The sequence below is a fragment of the Cydia strobilella genome, chromosome 9 (genome assembly GCF_947568885.1).
Source record: "Cydia strobilella chromosome 9, ilCydStro3.1, whole genome shotgun sequence".
In the NCBI taxonomy this organism is placed as follows: Eukaryota; Metazoa; Arthropoda; class Insecta; order Lepidoptera; family Tortricidae; genus Cydia; species Cydia strobilella.
In genome coordinates, this window is record NC_086049.1 from 5,442,760 (window position 1) to 5,470,169 (window position 27,410).

General features: G+C 42.2%; 1 protein-coding gene across 2 annotated transcripts in view; it reads right to left on the reverse strand.

The window, feature by feature from the left end:
• Positions 1–24,543, reverse strand: part of LOC134744116 (acylamino-acid-releasing enzyme-like) — a 29,040-nt gene extending 4,497 nt beyond the window's left edge. The window contains exons 1-12 of one of the 2 annotated variants that reach the window (XM_063677809.1): positions 24,387–24,543; positions 23,601–23,812; positions 10,615–10,784; positions 9,976–10,124; positions 7,620–7,757; positions 6,891–7,020; positions 6,079–6,212; positions 5,632–5,809; positions 4,281–4,399; positions 3,522–3,669; positions 2,699–2,830; positions 465–762 (exon numbers count right to left, since the gene is read on the reverse strand). In XM_063677809.1, the coding sequence (XP_063533879.1) occupies positions 465–762; positions 2,699–2,830; positions 3,522–3,669; positions 4,281–4,399; positions 5,632–5,809; positions 6,079–6,212; positions 6,891–7,020; positions 7,620–7,757; positions 9,976–10,124; positions 10,615–10,784; positions 23,601–23,812; positions 24,387–24,407 (1,829 nt within the window). In that variant the 5' untranslated portion in view covers positions 24,408–24,543. The remainder of the gene's footprint in view (positions 1–464; positions 763–2,698; positions 2,831–3,521; positions 3,670–4,280; positions 4,400–5,631; positions 5,810–6,078; positions 6,213–6,890; positions 7,021–7,619; positions 7,758–9,975; positions 10,125–10,614; positions 10,785–23,600; positions 23,813–24,386) is intronic. The other variant, XM_063677810.1, reaches the window with a different exon arrangement.
• Positions 24,544–27,410: the final 2,867 nt, after the last annotated feature.

Consider the following 27,410-nt stretch of genomic DNA (forward strand, 5'->3'; position numbering starts at 1 on the left):
ACCACTAGAAACCCTCCATGAGAACTACCGGTCAAACATAATTTCTTAGCATTTAATGTCACGTTTTCTAAGACACATAAACTTATCAACGCAACGTTGACTTTACCTGAAATTATCAGTTAGGTATAAAGATGACAACGATCTATAAACTCACCAGTCAGGTATATCACTAGAGTTGAACATGCTAGCGACATTAATCACCGGGTTCCGACTAACAACAGCGCAATGCACTCAAATGTGCCACTAGAAACCCTCAATGCGAACCACCGGCTAGACATATTTTCATAGCGTACACGTCGAACTTTTAATGGCGTCGTCCGTGGCTAACTAACAGTAAATTATTGAGCACATTAATTTACAAAGAGCTGAACGTCGCTTTATCTAAGACCCATAAATGTATCGACGCAGCATCGATTATATCTGAAAGAATTATTTATAAAGGCGATGTAGCTTAATAAACTCACCAGTCAGGTATATCACTAGAGTTGAACATGCTGGCGACATCTATAACCGGGTTCCGACTAACAACAGCATAGTAAGTCTCCGGATACTGCCCACTCAGATGCGCCACTAGGAACCCTCCATGCGAACCACCGGCTAAACATATTTTGTTAGCGTCGACGTTGAACTTTGTGATGGCGTCGTCCGTGGCGAGCTTGCAGTCACGTACGTCGGCTGTGCCTACGCGTTTCGGGAGGAAGGTCACGCTCTGTTCGCCTGCGCCCACGGAGCCGCGATAGTTTATCTGGAGCACCGCGAATCCTAGAACAGGGTTAGAGTTGTGCCATTCCCGGTAACATTCCCCATTTTGTATGGGGAAATTTCTCACTCGGTAACATTCCCCATACAAAATGGGTAATGTTACCGGGAACGGCACAACTCTAAACAGAGTATATGCATTGTAATAGTGCATCAGAAAATTTGGACAAATTCATGGGGGCTTCTGCGAGGGTTTCAAATGTAGCTTTTATTTACAAAATTAACCAACATTTCCTATACATGCATTATAGTATAGCTATTTCTGTCAATAAATACATAAAATAAAGATTTAAACACGAAAAGAAAAATGAAAAGCGTGCATATACCCTATTAGGATGAGCGGCACAAGCGGCCCATTCATTTAATTTATAATCGAAACAGATAAACAAGAAACAACCAGTAGGAATTTGAATAGGTAAAAAAATTAATAATATACAGGGTCACTAAAAAATAAGTGCATTGCCGCTGCCAGGGAGGTTTTGGGATTATACTGAGCAACTTTTACTATGACACCAACCACGAAATCGCGAAAAAAAATTACCCTCCCATAGAAAATGGACCAGCCAAATTTTTTTTCGCGATATTGGGATTGGTCCCATAGTAAAACTTGCTCAGTATAATCCCAAAACCTCCCTGGCAACGGAAATGCACTTATTTTTTTGCCACCGTGTATACTTGGTTACCGAAACGGAAGTCTTATCAGAAAAGGACAGCATATAGAATAAGGTTAGAGTCCGCCTTAGTTAAATATGTAGTAGTCATATTTAATAAACGTCAAAATTAACAAGATGAGGATTTTTCATAACTTAGACGGACTATAGGTACAAATTATAAAATAGTGGTGGTTTTAAGGTTCAAGTCTATGTATATCTAACATGTTTTGGTAATGTAGGACGATCGACCACCACAATGTAGGCGAGCGCTCATATTATTACATAGATATGAACATTAAAATACGATACAGCAGCTTTTTAAACAACATTGTTGCTTTGCCACGCGCTCAGAACGGAAGCTGACCGCTAGCACAAAAGAAACAATGGCTTTTAGTATTGTATTGTCTTCGGTTACCGCGATAGTTACTCATGAAATAAAACTATGAAAACGGATTATATCGCGTGTATTGAATTTATAATACAATCCCGACGTTTCGAACCCTTTACAGCGTTCGTGGTCAACGGGTGACTGAGGAAAAATTACAAAGTGCAAAAATACCCACATACTATAATGAACCATCATAAACATATCGGGATCATCATATAAACAAACAACAACAAAAAAGGGATGTATTATAAATTCAATATACGCGATATAATCCGTTTTCATAGTTTTATTTCATGAACAATGGCTTCTGTTTAACAAATTAGGATCTTAGGCTTAAGAGGCCGGTATCGATTTTAGTCGCAAAAATGTAAAATTGATAGATTTAGTCCGTGAAATTTTACACCTTTGGTTACCTAATTGAAATAACAAGTACTGGTTTCTATTAGCACGTCTTCTTATCTTACCTTTTACCAGATCAGTTTTTTGAAAACAGACACTAAATTAGTAATGTTTTTAATTTTCTCCAGAAATTACTTCAAAACAAGTGACAATTTCTTTGAAAATCGACTTAATTTCAACGTAATTTTGATACTTAAACAATCTACAACATTTGCTGAAACTATTCTTATACATCAATTTGTATAATTTACCACCATGATTTATTGATGAATTTTTAAAAACTGCCCCTTCTCTTCATGCATTACCGGTGACGCACGCTCGCGACCTCATTATTAAAAGGCAAGATGATAAGACGTGCTAATAGAAATCAATACTTGTTATTTAGATATTACGTAACAAAACGTGTATAATTTCAACGACTAAATCTATCAATTTTTCTCCAAAATCGACTACGGCCTCTTAAAAATCATTTGAGAATATTCAAACTATAGCAACTTACCCAACATGTTGAAGAGGGCCGCCTCCAATGAGTACGCATTAACGAAGCCGGAGTGCGGCCCACCGTGCGGCCACACTATCAATGGCTGTTTGTCAGATGACTTCGGAGCCAGGTACAGCGAGGAAAATGTCTCTGCAAGGAAAGAGTTATTTTTGACTAGCTTTTGCCCGCGACTTCGTCTACGTAGAATTAGTATTTTGGGTAGCCTCTTTTCTTGTCCAAACTGCTTTTTATTGATTCTCTATACCAACTTCCTCATATCCTTATTTGAGAGATTCTAACTTCTAACGCCTTGATAAAATGTAAAGGCAATGATTCAATTTTATCTCACTTTCGGGGTGAAAGTGAGATAATTTTCACCGTCTTAAGGGATGATGACGGGATACAAACTATCCTATGTCAAATTTCAACTGAATCGGTTCAGCGGTTTAAGCGTGAAGAGGTAACACACAGACAGACAGACTTTCGCATTTATAATATTAGTAAGTAAAGTAAATAGTTGCTGACTTTTAAAGCGGGCATTTAAGTCTCAGAAATCGATTGAATCTAATGGATGACCTTAGGAAAAGGGGGCTTAGGATGATCAGAGATCGGAATGTTCGTGGCATTTTTGAATTGACATAGTGATTTCTCATTTATTTATGGATATACATAATACCGATACAATATAGAACACAACATATTAAAGTACGTGTAAACAACAGATGGTCTTATTGCTTTAGCGATCTCTTCCAGATAACTTTTTAGTAGGTAGTTGAAAATGTGAAATAGAGATAAGCAATAAAACAATGAAAAGTTAATAGGTATGTAAAGCTCTACTTACTGACGGCATCATCCGTGTTCTCGTGCTTATGGCTCAGGTAGTGGATGGTAGAGCTAACCAGCGATTCTGGGACCTTCACTGCTTCGCTTACCACGTTCCATTTTATCTCCATTTCCTTCCCAGCGCCTGGCAATTTGCCCACGTATAACTGCAAACATGGCATTGTGAAAAGGTGTAAAGCTAGGTTCACGAGGCTAGACGGCTTTCCTGCATAGACGCCGTGTGAACGATTTCGTGAGTTGCCATACAAATTTTACTGTCACTGCGGTATTCGATAAAATCCCGTATGCGGTAAACGGGAAAAAATTACGCCGTATGAACCTAGCCCAAGTGTGATAAATATACAAAAGAAGGAAGAATTTATTGGGCTCTACAGGGAAACGACTTAAAATCGTTGAGATCGCTCAATTTGCTAGAAGGTAATTTTGTTATTTTTCCAAAAAGTAATAAGGTCGTACAGGTTGATCTAACTAAAATGCCCGGTTGCGACTTCATACCAAATGAGGCAGCGCCAATGCGTGACAACCACCTTTCTTATACATGGACCAGCGGGCTTAGCATGGTAGCATCTTTATCGCCTGTCACCATGCCTGTCACATTCTAACAAGTATGTAAGTGCGAAAGTGGCAGGCATAGTGACAGGTGATAAAAATGCAACCATGCTGACACCGCAGCTAGTAGATAAGTAAGTGTCCAGTGGTTTTACCTTTTGATTACCACGCCTATCGTGTGTTAGGGGTCAAGTAAAAAGTCGTTTACCTGAGCCGGAGTCAGCATATCGGAAAAAGAAGCAAGGATGACATCATTCTTGACATCCAGCGCAGAGAGTGAACCTTGGCGGGAGTTGGGGCTGGATATCTCAGATAACTTGCCGCTTTCTTAAAAAAAAAAACAGAATTATAATGCTTAACGGTATTTTAAGAAGTTATCTCGGATTCAATATTATGTAAGTACATGTTCGATATGGAAACAATTTTATCAGACAATGGACAAAGGAATAATAATCATAAGCAGCGTCTAGTAGTAAACCATAGCGACTTCACAATCTAGTTACCGAATAATCTACTTACAAACTTCAGAGTTAGGTCATTTAGATAGGTATTTCTATGTACTTCATTTCGTTCTACTGGCACCAAGGCAAGGGCCTGACACTCTTCGATACAGAAAGATAAGTCTTATTGCGATTCCTATAAGGGGAAAGAGAAAATAGTGCCATGCTTTATCCTTATCACCGACCGGGTGGCATCATAGGTAGGAGGCGATGGCGAAAAACCGACATTTAATAAGAGTGAAAGAGAAAAAAATCCTATGCTGCCCAAATTCTATATGAATATTCCTTCTCTTACCCCCGGTCGCTCGGTGGCGCGTGTATAACTACTTGTATATACTATTTATATGTACCAAGCGGAATTCCATTGCAGAACTAAGATATCTGGTATTTTAGTCAAAATGTCGTCACCCTTATTACCTAGGCAATAGAGTCCAAGTAAGTAAATTAATTGCTGCAGGGTAGATGTTTTCGCGTGCCGCCGTAAACCATTCGCCGCGCTCGCCCAGCGGTGGACTCTATTGCCTAGGTAATTAGGGTGACGACATTTTGACTAAAATACCAATATCTCAGTTCTGCAATGGAATTCCGCTTAATGCCCGTAGAACGAAATGAACTGCATAGAAATACCTATCTAATGACCTAATTCTCAACTCTGTTGGTTTTTGGACCATTTTGACGCATAGTCCTTTGCAACTATACTATCCACTATTTCACCTAGATCAGCCTTTCTCTATGGTTAATTATTAATTATTAATCGTTAATACACAACCTAATTTGCCATTAATTTATGTGTAGTCACTAGTCTAACACAAACCTAGCTTTTATGCCAGTGTATTTAATTATACGAACGGGTCTACCGCGATTTAATTTTATTGTTTTACCTCCGACGTTTCAGGTGAGTTGCACCAGCTGTGGTCACGGAAAGACCCGTACCCCCGTAGACCCGTTCGTATAACTAAATATGTGTTCAAAACGCGAGAGTTTAAAGTGTTTGCCAGTGTATTTTTTTAGCAAGCCCTAGTATCTTCTATAGTTAAGAAGTGCAATATGGCAACTCACCAATATCTACAGAATAGGTTTTCACATCACACACGCTGGGTGTGCTAAACACGATCCTGGAACCATCTTTGGTGAAGCAGTTCTTTGGAAGGCCCTGGTTGTACAACCCGTAGAACGGTTTGTTCTGGGACGTGGCGATTTCCGTTTGTACTATGTCTATTATTGGTGATGCTCCGGTCTGAAACAAATATCTTTAATTTAGATTATATTAATGGGTCTGACGTGTCATCCATTTTGAAAAATAACAAAAAATAAACACCAACAACAACACCAAAAATTTCACGAGAATCGGTCGGCGACCTGTAGAGGAGAAAATTCGAACATACGGAAGGATTTTTGTCTAAGCTGCAGAATTGGAGACCTTCGCTCCGCGAGCGAACCATTTCTCGGTCGCGATTGGATCGCCAAGAAGTGATTGACCGAGGTCAATTAAACCTAAGGTCTCACCTGACCTTTCTTCTTGATGACCAAAGCGTGGCAAGCGTGGTGCGGGCCGGCGACCGCGCGCTGCAGCCACACCAGGTCGCCGTCAGGCCTGACGCGAGGGGAGCGCACCGCCGTACCCTCTGCTGACAGTTTAGCTGAACAAAACATTAAAGGCAATAACAACTCTTGTTCATTTGTCATTATTATTATTATTTATTAGAGATAAATCACAAATTTTACATGATAATTGATAAAAAGCATCGTTAAACCAGAATGGTTTGTCTCGATACTCCATTCCGCGATACTTACATAATCAAATATACAATACAATACTTAGGTACACATCCATCATGCTCTGAAAGTGGGTCGTTATGAAGAGTTTTGAATGATTCACGGTTAGTTTCACTATAAAGTCTAGTGTAGTGTAGTGTGTGTGTGTAGTGTAGTGTGTGTAGTGTAGGTATAAGTCTAGTGGATCGTTATTGTTCTAAAAAGTGTGCAGAAAATGATACGTTTCTGCTCTAGAGCACTGTACTTTCTAAGTGCGTTTTCCTTTTTTTTTACATAAAATTTTGGTTTTAATTGGACTTTTGTACAATTTTCATTTTGATCATTATTCATTAACTCCCCGTTCTATAAATAACGATATTTTTACCTAAATTGTTAATCGCAAGATTCCGAATACGAGCCACGAGGAATAAAATACATATATTACTTTCCTCGTGGCTCGTATTCAAAATGAAAAGTAGAGTGTTTAACTCGGGTGAAAGGCACCAAGTCTGACCATAGACGTGCCCTAGTACGCCAGCCTCTGTTAAATCTTTCATACTTACTGAGCTGGCCATCCAAGGTCAAGTCAAAGATGAAGCTGGGTCTGTTGGTACAGAAGATGAGGCCGAGACGCCGCGGTTCCGTCTCCCAAGCCACGCCCACTACGCTTTTGCCATCTAGCGCGAAGCGTACCTTCAAACATAACACATTTCTTCACTACTTTGAAAAAATCTCATATCTCACATTGCTACTTAATGTTAAAACGCAGTAACTGAGTATGCATCCCATACATAATTACCACATCTGTCTTTTTATTGAGAGAACCAGATAGGAGTTTTACAAGCTTTTTATTAACTATGCAACGTACAACGTACCTATATATGTATGCATGTATGTACGGGTCAAAACTTGCAAGTTAAATTTGACCTACTTCCCGACTTCCAATGAAGCTGAAATTGCATACAAGTCGGGTGACAATGCAATATCATGGTACCATTGAGCTGATCTGATGATGGAGACAGGAGGTGGCCATAGGAACTCTATAATAAAACAACGTGACTTAATTGTGTTTGGGGTTTTTAGAAATGTCTCGATGAGTATTAGTTGCCTGTGAAAAAAAAGCGACAAAAGCTTGTACCAAAAATGAAATTTTTGCCAAAAACTTATTTCAATGTCATTCTACTGTATTGCAATTTGATGGCAATACAGTAGAATGATTTGTATAGAAAGTAGACACATAACTATCTAGCATTTAGAGGATGGCTGACTGATGTGGTACATAACTTTATTACCTGGCCTGGACAACAACTTTCAGGCAGCCCCTCCAACACGCTGAAGGCTTCAGACTCGATCCTACACACCACGACGACAGAGAGGTGCTTGCCGACCAACTGCTCGCCCCAGTCTTGTCTGTACACATACTCTTCACCCTGAAAAACAAACCAAAAGTTTGTTATTTGAACGGGTCTACCGCGATTTAATTTTTGCGATTGAAATTAAATCGCGGTAGACCCGTTCGTATAATTAAATATGTGTTCAAAAACTTCAAAACGCGAGAGTTTAAAGTATTATAAACCGAAAGTTTGTTATTTAGCATTAGGAACTGCATAGGTAAAATCTGGGGGCACGGCAGTGCCCCCGCCAAGTCGAGCAAAACAAAGAGGCACGGCCGTACCATCCTTTTCTCGAAGCCACTCAGGCCATTTTCAAAGTTCTGTAATTTTGTGATAGCTAAAGCTAGAACCCTGAATTTTCAGTGACGTATAGAGCATAACATGATTTAGATATATTCTCAATAACATGTAATTTGAACATGTAGTTCAACAATTATTGCATGTCAAAGTTCCTTAGTTTTGTCACTAATATTGTTACGGTTTCTAACACCCCCTGGCACTGACTAAATTGTGCCCATTGTCAAAAATAAAACGGGTGACATATCCGACAGAGCTAACTACAGGCCTATATCACTAGCAACAATTGTGGCTAGGGTGCTCGACGGCTTGCTCAATGTGCAATTGGACAAATGTATAAAATTACATGATGCACAGTTCGGCTTTCGAGCCGGTTTATCTACTGAAAGTGCCATCATTTGTTTAAAGCAAGCTGTCGAGTACTACACACGCAGAAAAACACCTGTTTATGCGTGTTTTCTCGATCTTTCCAAGGCCTTCGATCTTGTTAATTATGATCTACTTTGGAATAAGCTAGACGAAGTGCATTTCCCTAAGGAACTCACACGCATATTCAGGTGTTGGTATGCTGGCCAACGGAATTGTGTTCGCTGGGGTAGTGTGTTGTCGGACGAATACGGTCTGGAGTGCGGGGTGAGGCAGGGGGGACTGACCTCGCCCAAACTTTTCAATTTGTATATCGATGCCTTGATCGGCGAGCTCAGCAGTACACGTGTAGGCTGTCATATAGATAGGGTATGTTTCAATAACATAAGCTATGCCGATGACATGGTACTGTTGAGTCCGTCGGTCGGTGGTCTGAGATTGCTTATTGAAAGGTGTGAGTCATATGCCCTAACGCATAACCTTAAATATAATGTAAGCAAGAGCGAATATATGGTGTTCAAAGCGGGAAGCAAGTGCCCATCACACGTCCCACCCATTCGTTTGAATGGCGTGGAACTGAAAAGGGTTTCCTCATTTAAATACCTTGGGCACTTGGTAACCGACGATTTCCGTGATGACGCCGATATTGAGAGGGAGCGGAGGGCCCTGGCCGTCAGGGCCAATATGATAGCTCGCAGGTTCAGCCGGTGTACAGCGCAAGTTAAACTAACATTATTTCGAGCGTTCTGTACATCGCTGTACACCTGCAGCCTGTGGACTCGGTACACGCAAAGGGCTTTCAACGCCATGCGCGTACAATATAATGACGCGTTCAGGGTACTGTTGCGGCTGCCTCGGTACTGCAGTGCGTCGGGCATGTTCGCGGATGCTCATGTGGATGGATTCCACGCGACACTGCGCAAGCGCTGCGCCGCGACGCTCCGCAGGGTGCGCGACAGCCGCCACAGTCTCCTGACCGTCGTGGCTGACAGATGGGACAGTGGCCTGATAAGACACTGGTCCTCTCTGCATTTATCTTTAGCACCTAAGATAGTTGTTTAAGTTTATTTTTAAGTTAACCGTAGTTATAAGTTTTAATTAACAACTAACAAAATATTATGGACCATGTTTGTCTGAAATAAATGAATTTTATTTTATTTTATTTTTTATTTTTAAAATAACCGACTTGGTATCACATTACATCTCACAACTTTTTGTAGTAGAAGAACTGGGTTGCGAGACTTGCATCTTCTTACATGTAATGTTTTTGATGGGATCGTATTTTCTTAGTCCAGTATTTATCGACGCTGGTCGGATGCAATACGCCTGATCAAAAGTAACGTAACGTTATGACTGTTATGAGTTCAAATCTTACTAAAAGTGTACCCATTTCAATACACTAAACTGGGACAATGCACTTATAACAGGGTGTTGCTAATTTTGTCGAAGTTAAAATTTCCCATGTCTCACCAAGTATGTCTGCTGTTATCTATCCTTGTTTCGTACAGTAGTGTTTATTACTTACTTACTTACGAAACTAGCTCCCAGTGGTATTCCCCTAAGACATTAGGAAATACAAAAGTACTTATACCTTTTTCGGTGCAGGATCGCCTCCGCCAGATTTGGATGCATCTTCTGCTTTACTCCTCTTGATATAAGGTTCAGATTTCTTCAATTTTCTTTCAGCAACGTAAACTACCGCTGTTTCGTCTTGGGACCAATCCAGACTACCAAATTCGGCTGAAAAATAATATCACTTACTAGACGAATACTACGGCCAAATGTTTTTTTTAAGTTTCCAATCAGGCCAAACCACAATTATTTTGGTCCGTGTTGATTTGGTAAGAGTGACAGTATCTAGTTCTGATAAACATTATCAAAAGTTTATGGTTTCACACTCACACCATGAAGAATAAAAAAAAAGCTTCCTTTTTTTGGGAATTACATGATGTATGATGTAAAAGAGATCTGTTTATTATTTATTTGTTTATTAGGATCACCAACAGAAGGTACAATTTACATACAAGAATTAACATACTAAAAGAGTAGGTGTCTTGTTAATTAGTACAAAATACTAATTAACAAGATAAAGAATTTAGAATTGTATTTAATATTCTGATAGTCTAGTTTTTTCCTGAGATCTTTCTCAGTCAGATCAGATGGCAAGCTCTTGTGTGGCGTGGATGATGTTAGGAAAATGATAATTTGGCTGTAATGTAATAAAACTTACAATCAGCATAAACGTCTCCGTGTATATCCAACGCAGTGAGATCAATACAGTTAGTCAGCCCAGCATTCAGCCTCCAAATCTCTAAGTACTGTTTCTTAGTGTCCTTGTTATCTTTTTCCTCGCGGATGACTGCTTTGAAAGTCTCTTTTGGTGACACAGCCGATATAACTCTGTCAATTGAGAAATAAGATATAGGTTCATTCCACAGCAAGAGTAATGTGACCATTTTATTGCATGGCATCCTTTTATTTATGATGTTTCTCTTTATCCTTAGTGGAATGACCCTACCAAAATTAAGTTTTTATGCATTTTCTATGATAATAGGTTGGCATCATGGAATGGTTAAATAAGCAAAAAAAAAACATATACAATCATAATAAGCATACATCAGGGTTTTTGGTTTGGGAATGCTTTACACTAGCCAAAAAATTTGTAAAAACTGATACTAGATTAACATTTCTAAGCACTTTTAGCGCTTACAACCGCACCAAAATCTGATGTATGATAATAAGTTAAAATTTTACGTGTAATATTCGTAAAACAATTTTTTTACCTACATACCAGTGTTGGCCGAACGCTAATGCCATTAACCATTAAAAATTAACAATTAAAAAGGTTAATTAAAATTAACCATTAGCCATTTAATTCGGATTAAAGTTAATTCGGATTAAATTTTTGAGACGTTAATGGCCATTGAAGTTAATTCGGATTAACTTTAATTCGGATTAACTTCAATGGCCATTAAAGTTTCAAAAAATTAATTAGAATTACTCTCAATTGCATTAACGTCTAATAAAATTACATTCGTGATATTTTAAAATGAGACAGCAAAATGAACCTGACTGAACCCTGGCAGTAGTAGCAGTACCTACCTACTACCTAGTAGAATTCTGGTTTGGTGCAACACAGACATACGCGGTTTTGGTCATTTAAATCGTCTTGATGAGCACTTCGGAGAGCCGTACCCATGATAGAGCTGATGCTGAACCCTGGCAGTACCTAATGGATCTAAGGTTTGGTGCAACATAGGCACACGCTGTTTTAGTCATCCGACTCGTCTTGATGAGCACTTCGGAGAGCCATACCCATGATAGAGCTGATGCTGAACCCAGGCAGTACCTAATGGATCTAAGGTTTGGTGCAACATAGGCACACGCTGTTTTAGTCATCCGACTCGTCTTGATGAGCACTTAGGAGAGCAGTACCCATAATGGAGCTGATGCTGAACCCTGGCAGTACCTAGCGGAACTAAGGTTTGGTGCAACATAGGCACACGCTGTTTTAGTCATCCGACTCGTCTTGATGAGCACTTAGGAGAGCAGTACCCATGATAGAGCTGATGCTGAACCCTGGCACTACCTAGTGGATCTAAGGTTTGGTGCAACATAGGCACACGCTGTTTTAGTCATCCGACTCGTCTTGATGAGCACTTAGGAGAGCGGTACCCATGATAGAGCTGATGCTGAACCCTGGCAGTACCTAGTGGATCTAAGGTTTGGTGCAACATAGGCACACGCTGTTTTAGTCACCCGACTCGTCTTGATGAGCACTTAGGAGAGCGGTACCCATGATAGAGCTGATGCTGAACCCTGGCAGTACCTAGTGGATCTAAGGTTTGGTGCAACATAGGCACACGCAGTTTTAGTCACCCGACTCGTCTTGATGAGCACTTAGGAGAGCAGTACCCATGATAGAGCTGATGCTGAACCCTGGCAGTACCTAGTGGATCTAAGGTTTGGTGCAACATAGGCACACGCTGTTTTAGTCACCCGACTCGTCTTGATGAGCACTTAGGAGAGCAGTACCCATAATGGAGCTGATGCTGAACCCTGGCAGTACCTAGCGTAACTAAGGTTTGGTGCAACATAGGCACATGCTGTTTTAGTCATCCGACTCGTCTTGATGAGCACTTAGGAGAGCAGTACCCATGATAGAGCTGATGCTGAACCCTGGCACTACCTAGTGGATCTAAGGTTTGGTGCAACATAGGCACACGCTGTTTTAGTCACCCGACTCGTCTTGATGAGCTCTTAGGAGAGCAGTACCCATGATAGAGCTGATGCTGAACCCTGGCAGTACCTAGTGGATCTAAGGTTTGGTGCAACATAGGCACGCGCTGTTTAGGTCATCCGACTCGTCTTGATGAGCACTTAGGAGAGCAGTACCCATGATAGAGCTGATGCTGAACCCTGGCAGTACCTAGTGGATCTAAGGTTTGGTGCAACATAGGCACGCGCTGTTTAGGTCGTCCGACTCGTCTTGATGAGCACTTAGGAGAGCAGTACCCATGATAGAGCTGATGCTGAACCCTGGCAGTACCTAGTGGATCTAAGGTTTGGTGCAACATAGGCACACGCTGTTTTAGTCACCCGACTCGTCTTGATGAGCACTTAGGAGAGCAGTACCCATGATAGAGCTGATGCTGAACCCTGGCAGTACCTAGTGGATCTAAGGTTTGGTGCAACATAGGCACACGCTGTTTTAGTCACCCGACTCGTCTTGATGAGCACTTAGGAGAGCAGTACCCATGATAAGAGCTGATGCTGAACCCTGGCAGTACCTAGTGGATCTAAGGTTTGGTGCAACATAGGCACACGCTGTTTTAGTCACCCGACTCGTCTTGATGAGCACTTAGGAGAGCAGTACCCGTGATAGCGCTGATGCTGAACCCTGGCAGTACCTAGTGGATCTAAGGTTTGGTGCAACATAGGCACGCGCTGTTTAGGTCGTCCGACTCGTCTTGATGAGCACTTAGGAGAGCAGTACCCATGATAGAGCTGATGCTGAACCCTGGCAGTACCTAGTGGATCTAAGGTTTGGTGCAACATAGGCACACGCTGTTTTAGTCATCCGACTCGTCTTGATGAGCACTTAGGAGAGCAGTACCCATGATAGAGCTGATGCTGAACCCTGGCAGTACCTAGTGGATCTAAGGTTTAGTGCAACATAGGCACACGCTGTTTTAGTCACCCGACTCGTCTTGATGAGCACTTAGGAGAGCGGTACCCATGATAGAGCTGATGCTGAACCCTGGCAGTACCTAGTGGATCTAAGGTTTGGTGCAACATAGGCACGCGCTGTTTAGGTCGTCCGACTCGTCTTGATGAGCACTTAGGAGAGCAGTACCCATGTTAGAGCTGATGCTGAACCCTGGCATTACCTAGTGGATCTAAGGTTTGGTGCAACATAGGCACGCGCTGTTTAGGTCGTCCGACTCGTCTTGATGAGCACTTAGGAGAGCAGTACCCATGATAGAGCTGATGCTGAACCCTGGCAGTACCTAGTGGATCTAAGGTTTGGTGCAACATAGGCACCCGCTGTTATGGTCATCTCACTCGTTCTAATGAGCACTTGGGAGAGCAGTACCCATGATAGAGCTGATGCTGAACCCTGGCAGTACATAGTGGAACTAAGGTTTGGTACAGCATAGGCACACGCTGTTATGGTCATCTCACTCGTTCTAATGAGCACTTGGGAGCGCAATATTTGAATATTATCTTGAGATACTCATAAGATAGATGACATATACTTATGGCAGTAAGCAGTAGGTCCTAGTAAGTACCTAGAGGTACTTACTAGGACTCAGGTATGGTCCAATCTATTCACGCGCTGTTTTGGTTCATCTTTTTTTATTAAGTTGATGGGAATAGTAACAAAAGTGCTGCCTAATCAATGTTTTGTAAATTTTTGTATTATTCAACACTTTCAGCGCCAAGCGCCCCATTTCAATTACAAAATGAACCCGACTATCGGGTTCTTGGCACTGAAAGTGTTAACTGATCATGATTACCAATGTCATGGTCATGCAATATTATGTAAGATATGAAAGAATATGTTTGTATTTATGAACTGAATCGGAATCCTTACAGGGATAAATTAAAATAACATATTTATTTATCATTATTTATTTATTTAAAAAAATGTATTACAAATTATATACCACTAATTATTTTAACAATTATAAAAATTAAGTCTTATTTTATACATAATGATACAGATGTAGTGCATAAGTGTTTGTCGTCGTATTTTCACGGAAACGTTCGTATTTGTCATGCTACTTCTGTCAACCTCAGTATTTTTGTACTGAGACTGACTGAAATAGCAAGACACGTTCGTGCGTTTCCGCGAAAATACGATGGTAAACAATTATGCACTACATCTGTATCATTATGTGACTTAATTTTTATAATTGATAAAATAATTAGTGGTATATAATTTGTAATATATTTTCTTAAATAAATAAATAATGATAAATAAATATGTTATTTTATTTTATCCCTGTAAGGATTCCGATTCAGTTCATAAATACAAACATATTCTTTCATATCTTACATAATATTGCATGACCATGACATTAGTAATTATGATCAGTTAACACTTTCAGTGCCAAGAACCCGATAGTCGGGTTCATTTTGTTATTGAAATGGGGCGCTTGGCGCTGAAAGTGTTGAATAATACAAAAATTTACAAAACATTGATTTGGCAGCACTTTTGTTACTATTCCCATCAACTTAATTAAAAAGGATGAACCAAAACAGCGCGTGAATAGATTGGACCATACCTGAGTCCTAGTAAGTACCTAGACCTACTGCTTACTGCCATAAGTATATGTTATCTATCTTATGAGTTATGTATCTCAAGATAATATTCAAATATTGCGCTCCCAAGTGCTCATTAGAACGAGTGAGATGACCATAACAGCGTGTGCCTATGTTGTACCAAACCTTAGTTCCACTATGTACTGCCAGGGTTCAGCATCAGCTCTATCATGGGTACTGCTCTCCTAAGTGCTCATCAAGACGAGTCAGACGACCAAAACAGCGCGTGCCTATGTTGCACCAAACCTTAGATCCACTAGGTACTGCCAGGGTTCAGCATCAGCTCTATCGTGGGTACCGCTCTCCTAAGTGCTCATCAAGACGAGTCTGGTGACTAAAACAGCGGGTGCCTATGTTGCACCAAACCTTAGATCCACTTGGTACTGCCAGGGTTCAGCATCAGCTCTATCGTGGGTACCGCTCTCCTAAGTGCTCATCAAGACGAGTCTGGTGACTAAAACAGCGGGTGCCTATGTTGCACCAAACCTTAGACCCACTAGGTACTGCCAGGGTTCAGCATCAGCTCTATCATGGGTACTGCTCTCCTAAGTGCTCATCAAGACGTGTCGGACGACCTAAACAGTGCGTGCCAATGTTGCACCAAACCTTAGATCCACTAGGTAATGCCAGGGTTCAGCATCAGCTCTATCATGGGTACTGCTCTCCTAAGTGCTCATCAAGACGAGTCGGATGACTAAAACAGCGTGTGCCTATGTTGCACCAAACCTTAGTTCCGCTAGGTACTGCCAGGGTTCAGCATCAGCTCCATTATGGGTACTGCTCTCCTAAGTGCTCATCAAGACGAGTCGGGTGACTAAAACAGCGTGTGCCTATGTTGCACCAAACCTTAGATCCACTAGGTAGTGCCAGGGTTCAGCATCAGCTCTATCATGGGTACTGCTCTCCTAAGTGCTCATCAAGACGAGTCGGATGACTAAAACAGCGTGTGCCTATGTTGCACCAAACCTTAGTTCCGCTAGGTACTGCCAGGGTTCAGCATCAGCTCCATTATGGGTACTGCTTTCCTAAGTGCTCATCAAGACGAGTCGGGTGACTAAAACAGCGTGTGCCTATGTTGCACCAAACCTTAGATCCACTAGGTAGTGCCAGGGTTCAGCATCAGCTCTACCATGGGTACCGCTCTCCTAAGTGCTCATCAAGACGAGTCGGATGACTAAAACAGCGTGTGCCTATGTTGCACCAAACCTTAGTTCCGCTAGGTACTGCCAGGGTTCAGCATCAGCTCCATTATGGGTACTGCTCTCCTAAGTGCTCATCAAGACGAGTCGGGTGACTAAAACAGCGTGTGCCTATGTTGCACCAAACCTTAGATCCACTAGGTACTGCCAGGGTTCAGCATCAGCTCTATCATGGGTACTGCTCTCCTAAGTGCTCATCAAGACGAGTCGGGTGACTAAAACAGCGTGTGCCTATGTTGCACCAAACCTTAGTTCCGCTAGGTACTGCCAGGGTTCAGCATCAGCTCCATTATGGGTACTGCTCTCCTAAGTGCTCATCAAGACGAGTCAGGTGACTAAAACAGCGTGTGCCTATGTTGCACCAAACCTTAGATCCACTAGGTAGTGCCAGGGTTCAGCATCAGCTCTATCATGGGTACTGCTCTCCTAAGTGCTCATCAAGACGAATCGGATGACTAAAACAGCGTGTGCCTATGTTGCACCAAACCTTAGTTCCGCGAGGTACTGCCAGGGTTCAGCATCAGCTCCATTATGGGTACTGCTCTCCTAAGTGCTCATCAAGACGAGTCGGGTGACTAAAACAGCGTGTGCCTATGTTGCACCAAACCTTAGATCCACTAGGTACTGCCAGGGTTCAGCATCAGCTCTATCATGGGTACCGCTCTCCTAAGTGCTCATCAAGACGAGTCGGGTGACTAAAACAGCGTGTGCCTATGTTGCACCAAACCTTAGATCCACTAGGTACTGCCAGGGTTCAGCATCAGCTCTATCATGGGTACCGCTCTCCTAAGTGCTCATCAAGACGAGTCGGGTGACTAAAACAGCGTGTCCCTATGATGCACCAAACCTTAGATCCACTAGGTACTGCCAGGGTTCAGCATCAGCTCTATCATGGGTACTGCTCTCCTAAGTGCTCATCAAGACGAGTCGGATGACTAAAACAGCGTGTGCCTACGTTGCACCAAACCTTAGTTCCGCTAGGTACTGCCAGGGTTCAGCATCAGCTCCATTATGGGTACTGCTCTCATAAGTGCTCATCAAGACGAGTCGGATGACTAAAACAGCGTGTGCCTATGTTGCACCAAACCTTAGATCCATTAGGTACTGCCAGGGTTCAGCATCAGCTCTATCATGGGTACTGCTCTTCTAAGTGCTCATCAAGACGAGTCGGATGACTAAAACAGCGTGTGCCTATGTTGCACCAAACCTTAGATCCATTAGGTACTGCCAGGGTTCAGCATCAGCTCTATCATGGGTACTGCACTCCTAAGTGCTCATCAAGACGAGTCGGATGACTAAAACAGCGTGTGCCTATGTTGCACCAAACCTTAGTTCCGCTAGGTACTGCCAGGGTTCAGCATCAGCTCCATTATGGGTACTGCTCTCCTAAGTGCTCATCAAGACGAGTCAGGTGACTAAAACAGCGTGTGCCTATGTTGCACCAAACCTTAGATCCACTAGGTAGTGCCAGGGTTCAGCATCAGCTCTATCATGGGTACTGCTCTCCTAAGTGCTTATCAAGACGAATCGGATGACTAAAACAGCGTGTGCCTATGTTGCACCAAACCTTAGTTCCGCGAGGTACTGCCAGGGTTCAGCATCAGCTCCATTATGGGTACTGCTCTCCTAAGTGCTCATCAAGACGAGTCGGGTGACTAAAACAGCGTGTGCCTATGTTGCACCAAACCTTAGATCCACTAGGTACTGCCAGGGTTCAGCATCAGCTCTATCATGGGTACTGCTCTCCTAAGTGCTCATCAAGACGAGTCGGGTGACTAAAACAGCGTGTGCCTATGTTGCACCAAACCTTAGATCCACTAGGTACTGCCAGGGTTCAGCATCAGCTCTATCATGGGTACCGCTCTCCTAAGTGCTCATCAAGACGAGTCGGGTGACTAAAACAGCGTGTGCCTATATTGCACCAAACCTTAGATCCACTAGGTACTGCCAGGGTTCAGCATCAGCTCTATCATGGGTACCGCTCTCCTAAGTGCTTATCAAGACGAGTCGGGTGACTAAAACAGCGTGTCCCTATGATGCACCAAACCTTAGATCCACTAGGTACTGCCAGGGTTCAGCATCAGCTCTATCATGGGTACTGCTCTCCTAAGTGCTCATCAAGACGAGTCGGATGACTAAAACAGCGTGTGCCTACGTTGCACCAAACCTTAGTTCCGCTAGGTACTGCCAGGGTTCAGCATCAGCTCCATTATGGGTACTGCTCTCCTAAGTGCTCATCAAGACGAGTCGGGTGACTAAAACAGCGTGTGCCTATGTTGCACCAAACCTTAGATCCACTAGGTACTGCCAGGGTTCAGCATCAGCTCTATCATGGGTACCGCTCTCCTAAGTGCTCATCAAGACGAGTCGGGTGACTAAAACAGCGTGTGCCTATATTGCACCAAACCTTAGATCCACTAGGTACTGCCAGGGTTCAGCATCAGCTCTATCATGGGTACCGCTCTCCTAAGTGCTTATCAAGACGAGTCGGGTGACTAAAACAGCGTGTCCCTATATTGCACCAAACCTTAGATCCACTAGGTACTGCCAGGGTTCAGCATCAGCTCTATCATGGGTACCGCTCTCCTAAGTGCTTATCAAGACGAGTCTGGTGACTAAAACAGCGGGTGCCTATGTTGCACCAAACCTTAGATCCACTTGGTACTGCCAGGGTTCAGCATCAGCTCTATCGTGGGTACCGCTCTCCTAAGTGCTCATCAAGACGAGTCTGGTGACTAAAACAGCGGGTGCCTATGTTGCACCAAACCTTAGACCCACTAGGTACTGCCAGGGTTCAGCATCAGCTCTATCATGGGTACTGCTCTCCTAAGTGCTCATCAAGACGTGTCGGACGACCTAAACAGTGCGTGCCAATGTTGCACCAAACCTTAGATCCACTAGGTAATGCCAGGGTTCAGCATCAGCTCTATCATGGGTACTGCTCTCCTAAGTGCTCATCAAGACGAGTCGGATGACTAAAACAGCGTGTGCCTATGTTGCACCAAACCTTAGTTCCGCTAGGTACTGCCAGGGTTCAGCATCAGCTCCATTATGGGTACTGCTCTCCTAAGTGCTCATCAAGACGAGTCGGGTGACTAAAACAGCGTGTGCCTATGTTGCACCAAACCTTAGATCCACTAGGTAGTGCCAGGGTTCAGCATCAGCTCTATCATGGGTACTGCTCTCCTAAGTGCTCATCAAGACGAGTCGGATGACTAAAACAGCGTGTGCCTATGTTGCACCAAACCTTAGTTCCGCTAGGTACTGCCAGGGTTCAGCATCAGCTCCATTATGGGTACTGCTTTCCTAAGTGCTCATCAAGACGAGTCGGGTGACTAAAACAGCGTGTGCCTATGTTGCACCAAACCTTAGATCCACTAGGTAGTGCCAGGGTTCAGCATCAGCTCTACCATGGGTACCGCTCTCCTAAGTGCTCATCAAGACGAGTCGGATGACTAAAACAGCGTGTGCCTATGTTGCACCAAACCTTAGTTCCGCTAGGTACTGCCAGGGTTCAGCATCAGCTCCATTATGGGTACTGCTCTCCTAAGTGCTCATCAAGACGAGTCGGGTGACTAAAACAGCGTGTGCCTATGTTGCACCAAACCTTAGATCCACTAGGTACTGCCAGGGTTCAGCATCAGCTCTATCATGGGTACTGCTCTCCTAAGTGCTCATCAAGACGAGTCGGGTGACTAAAACAGCGTGTGCCTATGTTGCACCAAACCTTAGTTCCGCTAGGTACTGCCAGGGTTCAGCATCAGCTCCATTATGGGTACTGCTCTCCTAAGTGCTCATCAAGACGAGTCAGGTGACTAAAACAGCGTGTGCCTATGTTGCACCAAACCTTAGATCCACTAGGTAGTGCCAGGGTTCAGCATCAGCTCTATCATGGGTACTGCTCTCCTAAGTGCTCATCAAGACGAATCGGATGACTAAAACAGCGTGTGCCTATGTTGCACCAAACCTTAGTTCCGCGAGGTACTGCCAGGGTTCAGCATCAGCTCCATTATGGGTACTGCTCTCCTAAGTGCTCATCAAGACGAGTCGGGTGACTAAAACAGCGTGTGCCTATGTTGCACCAAACCTTAGATCCACTAGGTACTGCCAGGGTTCAGCATCAGCTCTATCATGGGTACCGCTCTCCTAAGTGCTCATCAAGACGAGTCGGGTGACTAAAACAGCGTGTGCCTATGTTGCACCAAACCTTAGATCCACTAGGTACTGCCAGGGTTCAGCATCAGCTCTATCATGGGTACCGCTCTCCTAAGTGCTCATCAAGACGAGTCGGGTGACTAAAACAGCGTGTCCCTATGATGCACCAAACCTTAGATCCACTAGGTACTGCCAGGGTTCAGCATCAGCTCTATCATGGGTACTGCTCTCCTAAGTGCTCATCAAGACGAGTCGGATGACTAAAACAGCGTGTGCCTACGTTGCACCAAACCTTAGTTCCGCTAGGTACTGCCAGGGTTCAGCATCAGCTCCATTATGGGTACTGCTCTCATAAGTGCTCATCAAGACGAGTCGGATGACTAAAACAGCGTGTGCCTATGTTGCACCAAACCTTAGATCCATTAGGTACTGCCAGGGTTCAGCATCAGCTCTATCATGGGTACTGCTCTTCTAAGTGCTCATCAAGACGAGTCGGATGACTAAAACAGCGTGTGCCTATGTTGCACCAAACCTTAGATCCATTAGGTACTGCCAGGGTTCAGCATCAGCTCTATCATGGGTACTGCACTCCTAAGTGCTCATCAAGACGAGTCGGATGACTAAAACAGCGTGTGCCTATGTTGCACCAAACCTTAGTTCCGCTAGGTACTGCCAGGGTTCAGCATCAGCTCCATTATGGGTACTGCTCTCCTAAGTGCTCATCAAGACGAGTCAGGTGACTAAAACAGCGTGTGCCTATGTTGCACCAAACCTTAGATCCACTAGGTAGTGCCAGGGTTCAGCATCAGCTCTATCATGGGTACTGCTCTCCTAAGTGCTTATCAAGACGAATCGGATGACTAAAACAGCGTGTGCCTATGTTGCACCAAACCTTAGTTCCGCGAGGTACTGCCAGGGTTCAGCATCAGCTCCATTATGGGTACTGCTCTCCTAAGTGCTCATCAAGACGAGTCGGGTGACTAAAACAGCGTGTGCCTATGTTGCACCAAACCTTAGATCCACTAGGTACTGCCAGGGTTCAGCATCAGCTCCATTATGGGTACTGCTCTCCTAAGTGCTCATCAAGACGAGTCGGGTGACTAAAACAGCGTGTGCCTATATTGCACCAAACCTTAGATCCACTAGGTACTGCCAGGGTTCAGCATCAGCTCTATCATGGGTACCGCTCTCCTAAGTGCTTATCAAGACGAGTCGGGTGACTAAAACAGCGTGTCCCTATGATGCACCAAACCTTAGATCCACTAGGTACTGCCAGGGTTCAGCATCAGCTCTATCATGGGTACTGCTCTCCTAAGTGCTCATCAAGACGAGTCGGATGACTAAAACAGCGTGTGCCTACGTTGCACCAAACCTTAGTTCCGCTAGGTACTGCCAGGGTTCAGCATCAGCTCCATTATGGGTACTGCTCTCCTAAGTGCTCATCAAGACGAGTCGGGTGACTAAAACAGCGTGTGCCTATGTTGCACCAAACCTTAGATCCACTAGGTACTGCCAGGGTTCAGCATCAGCTCTATCATGGGTACCGCTCTCCTAAGTGCTCATCAAGACGAGTCGGGTGACTAAAACAGCGTGTGCCTATATTGCACCAAACCTTAGATCCACTAGGTACTGCCAGGGTTCAGCATCAGCTCTATCATGGGTACCGCTCTCCTAAGTGCTTATCAAGACGAGTCGGGTGACTAAAACAGCGTGTCCCTATGATGCACCAAACCTTAGATCCACTAGGTACTGCCAGGGTTCAGCATCAGCTCTATCATGGGTACTGCTCTCCTAAGTGCTCATCAAGACGAGTCGGATGACTAAAACAGCGTGTGCCTACGTTGCACCAAACCTTAGTTCCGCTAGGTACTGCCAGGGTTCAGCATCAGCTCCATTATGGGTACTGCTCTCATAAGTGCTCATCAAGACGAGTCGGATGACTAAAACAGCGTGTGCCTATGTTGCACCAAACCTTAGATCCATTAGGTACTGCCAGGGTTCAGCATCAGCTCTATCATGGGTATGGCTCTCCGAAGTGCTCATCAAGACGAGTCGGATGACTAAAACAGCCTGTGCCTATGTTGCACCAAACCTTAGATCCATTAGGTACTGCCAGGGTTCAGCATCAGCTCTATCATGGGTACGGCTCTCCGAAGTGCTCATCAAGACGATTTAAATGACCAAAACCGCGTATGTCTGTGTTGCACCAAACCAGAATTCTACTAGGTAGTAGGTAGGTACTGCTACTACTGCCAGGGTTCAGTCAGGGTCATTTTGCTCTCTCATTTTAAAATATCACGAATGTAATTTTATTAGACGTTAATCCAAATTGAGAGTAATTCTAATTAATTATTTGACTTTCATGCCCATTGAAGTTAATCCGAATTAAAGTTAATCCAAATTAACTTCAATGGCCATTAACGTCTCAAAAATTTAATCCGAATTAACTTTAATCCGAATTAACTTTAATGCAATTGGTTAATGGCGGAACTAATGGTTAATAAAATTGATCAATGGTTAATTAAAATTAACAATTACGGCCAACACTGCTACATACAATGCAAACAATAGTGCCACATTTTGTCTCAACAAATAATATTCAGTTTACAACTGCTTATAGTGAGTTTTATCTCTATGTAATATTTGCACAATGAATAGCAAAAGTGAGCTCATACATAACAGTGCCACATTCTACCTGATTTGAATTGTTTCATTATAACTTCTTGTCTGATACAGTTTCATTCAAATCTTTGCAATTATACAAATACAGGAACTAAGAATATTCACCCCGCAAAATAAATTCAATTGCCAAAAGGCAAGTCCACACAGATTGAACCACCTGGTGAAAAAAACTACCTTGGTCTGTGTACACATGCCTAAATCGAGGCTTTCTTCACACACATTTGTCTAAAACGAGGCACATCTACACGGAGTAAGCTGCTTAGCATGGCCAATTCTTTGCCAAGCTGCTTGTTCTCTGAGGACCCACCTAATAGACTATGTATATACTAGCCTAGTCTCAAATTATACTTACTCATTACTTATATCCACTCCATAATCAGTTCTAGAAATAACATTCAGATTATCGTCCAAGACATAGTTGTACAGATATTTGCTGTTCTTGCCTTTGTCAATGTTTCGCACGGACTGCACACCGGTGATCTTATTGGCTGCATTATTCAATCTCCCTCCAGCAACCATAGGGATTTTAGACAACGTTTTGTATGCATTTACTATTGTCTCAATCTGAAAATTACATATCAGACTATATATTATATGCATGTAAGGCTGGGTGCTTTAAAAACTCATATATAATATTTATTTATGATGGGAAGATAAACATAATTTTGAAGAATGTAGCAAATTTATAGTGTAATTTTCATCTTGAAATAAAAATCAAATCAAAATCTATAGATATATAGATATCTTTAAAGATAAAATGTAAGCATTTTACGGTATATGCCTTTCATGCTATATTCTAGTCCAAATACACTTAAACCAGGCTAGGACAAGGTTTGTACATAGGGCCGAGAGGAACAAATATGCTTAGTAATAAGAAAACGATTACAGTGAAGATTTTCTAAACAAAGTATTTTGCTAGGTTTTAGAAAACAAATTATTTATGAAGTTGTCGCACCTAATATCAATTAATAAATGTATTGGTAAAACGCTGAAAAAAATTGTACCCTTCTATTATTATGTTTACAAACAGAATATAGTTACAACTCTCCGAATTAAACTAAGATATTTACATTTTACTTAACTATCGGAAAAATCCAATTAATGAAATATCATATAGAAATAAGAGAATGTTACTAACCTGGGAAGACATTTTCAACATCACACGAACACTGAAGGTATAAATAGATACTATATGTGATAGTGGCAATGATTATGATAAAACTTGCTTCGTAATTTGTATTATTTGTAACAAAGTAAAAGTACGGAAAGTCAGCTGTGAACTGTGAATAGTGTGAACCGAGCTGCCAGCCGGCTGTCAAAACCACAGACCTGTCATTTTTATGCTTACGTCAAAACAATGACAAATTGACAACAAATAGAACGCAACACAAGAATTATTAGTATGCTTGTTTTCGAAACGAACAAAACGCTGTACGCGCGATATTTCGATTTGCCCGTGTAGAATGCACCAAAGAGTAGTATAATATGAATGCACTATGAAGTATGAACCATGCAGTGTGACATACTTAAAGGGCCCTCCACACTCGTGCGCGAATCGCGGCGCGCGCTGGAGTCTAGTTCGTTAATCAGCGAAATCGACTCCACACTCGCGTTCGCGGATTCGCGCCGCGTAATCTGGAGCGAGCTTAAAGTTGGGCAAACCCTAGCATTACATAGACCAGCTATACGCGTGCGCCCGTAAGGGATAGACATAGATGACGTCATAAACGTGGGGATACCATATTGGTAAAAATTACCCCAATATTTGATATCACGTTGGGGCGATTACCCTGGAGGCAAAGTTAGCTTGTTTGACGGTATTAAAAAATTGTTAAATAAAATGTCAATGGGCCGTTCTTTTTAGGCGTATAAACAATGAAATACCTCCTATAATTCGCGCAGGTGGTACAAAACTAAACATGTTTAGTAAATAAAACGTAAAATAAAATGTATTATGGGTTTTAATTTAAAGAAATCACAAATCGCAATCACACCAATTAATGTACGAGGGGCGTTCAATAAATTCTCGATATTGATATCTTACAACCTTTTTGAGTATTTCTTTTGTTACTGGCCACTAAGAGTCATTCATAGACTTTAAAAAAAAAAGTAAAATTCAAACCGATATGTTCTCGTTTTTCTGCAATTGCCGAACAAACGTGAGCACCATGAGCGATTTAACAATGTTAATTAAATTAGAGCATCGAGCCGTAATAAAATTCTTGACCAATCAGGGTAAAAATCAAAAAACTATAAAAGAAGAAATGGATTGTGTTTACCGTGAGTCTGCTCCTTCTTTATCTACCATTCAAAAGTGGTCAAGTGAATTTAAACGTGGGAGAGAGAGTATTGAAGATGATCCTAGACCAGGCCGGCCTGTAGTAGCTACTTCACAAGAAAATATTATCAAAGTGGAAAAACTTATATTGGAAGACGGCCGAGTGAAGGTAAAATCAATAGCTCAAATAACCGGTCTTTCTGTTGGTACCATACATGATATTATCCATTACCATCTTAATATGTCAAAAGTAAGTGCGAGATGGGTTCCGCGAATGCTGACACCGGTTCAGAAAGATATGCGAGTAGCTTGTTGTTCCGATTTTATTGACCTGTGCGGTGAAAATCCTGATGAGGTGCTGCAAAAGATAGTTACTGGAGATGAAACCTGGGTTCATTATTATGACCCAGAAAGTAAACAGGAGTCCATGCAGTGGCACGTTAAGGGTACAGCTCATCCCAAGAAGTTCAAGGTCATCCCTTCAGCTGGCAAGGTCATGGCCACAATATTTTGGGATTGTGAAGGAATATTACTGATCGATTACAAACAAAAGAGTGTAAATATCACAGGACAGTACTACGCTAATATTCTACGTCAATTAAGGGGTGCAATCAAAGACAAGAGGCCAGGAAAATTAACCAAAGGTGTTCTGCTTCTGCATGACAACGCCCCTGTGCATACTGCTCATATTGCCAAGGCGGCTATTCTTGAATCTGGGTTTGAAACTATTACTCACCCACCGTATAGTCCGGACTTAGCCCCCAGTGACTTCTTTTTGTTCCCCAATCTTAAAAAGGATCTGCGTGGAAATCGATTTTCTGACGATGAAGCGTTGAAGGCGGCAGTGGAGGAGCATTTTGACACCAAAGATAAAAATTATTTTTATGAGGGATTAAAAAAAATAATAGATCGATCTTTTAAGTGTATCAACATAGGGGGGGAGTATATTGAAAAATAAAAATATTAAACTTATCGTATTTGTTTGTTTTCATTCACATACCGAGAATTTATTGAACGCCCCTCGTACACCGCATTTAATCTTCACAACATTTGTTTATTTATTTTTTGGCATTAGAAGTACGAAAAAACTTCGAGGTCAAAATTACCCATAAAATTATGATATTTTCATCTGGTATCCCTAACATGATTGTTATGCAGCTAAATTAAGAAGAAGTTTAAAAATGGCTGACCTCAGACTCTTACCTACCTACGTAATTTGGGCGGATAATTTTACAAATAATGTTTTGTTAATTTGCGTAAATAATTGTGATATTTTCATTGAAATCGTTTGATTCTACATTGCTTTGAGTGTAACGTAACTTTACGATGTTATTCTCACATATTGCGTTAAGAGGAAGGTGTAAAATACCGTACTTACGTGTGGAAGGTTATGATCTCATATTTTTGCTCAGAGCGGCTATTACAGCCGATTACAGAACAATTCACCAGTATTTTATCAAGATTCAAGCATTCAAAACGCTAACCATCACTATATTTCATAAGAGAAAGCACAATTTCATACAAAACAACGATAATTAAACAAGCAACGAACAAACATGACATGTCACGACTTATTTGTTTGCCACAGCCTCGGTTGTGGCAGCGGTGGAAAAGTGAAACTATGACAAGGACAAACAATAACAGCGCTTTCTCTGCTACTCCTACTGAAAGATACATAAGACTATCCCGTTCGGTCATTTTCCCCCGCTCCTCATGACCGATCCAGTTATACTAGATTCATGAGGCAAACCAAATTGCCAGTAAATAAGAACAAAAAAAAACTATACTCGTCCTTTTCTTTTGGGTGCTAGTACTAGTGTAAGACAAAGATAGTATATATTGTCAAAAGACTGTCTCATTTCAAACATAGACAGAGAGAATCAT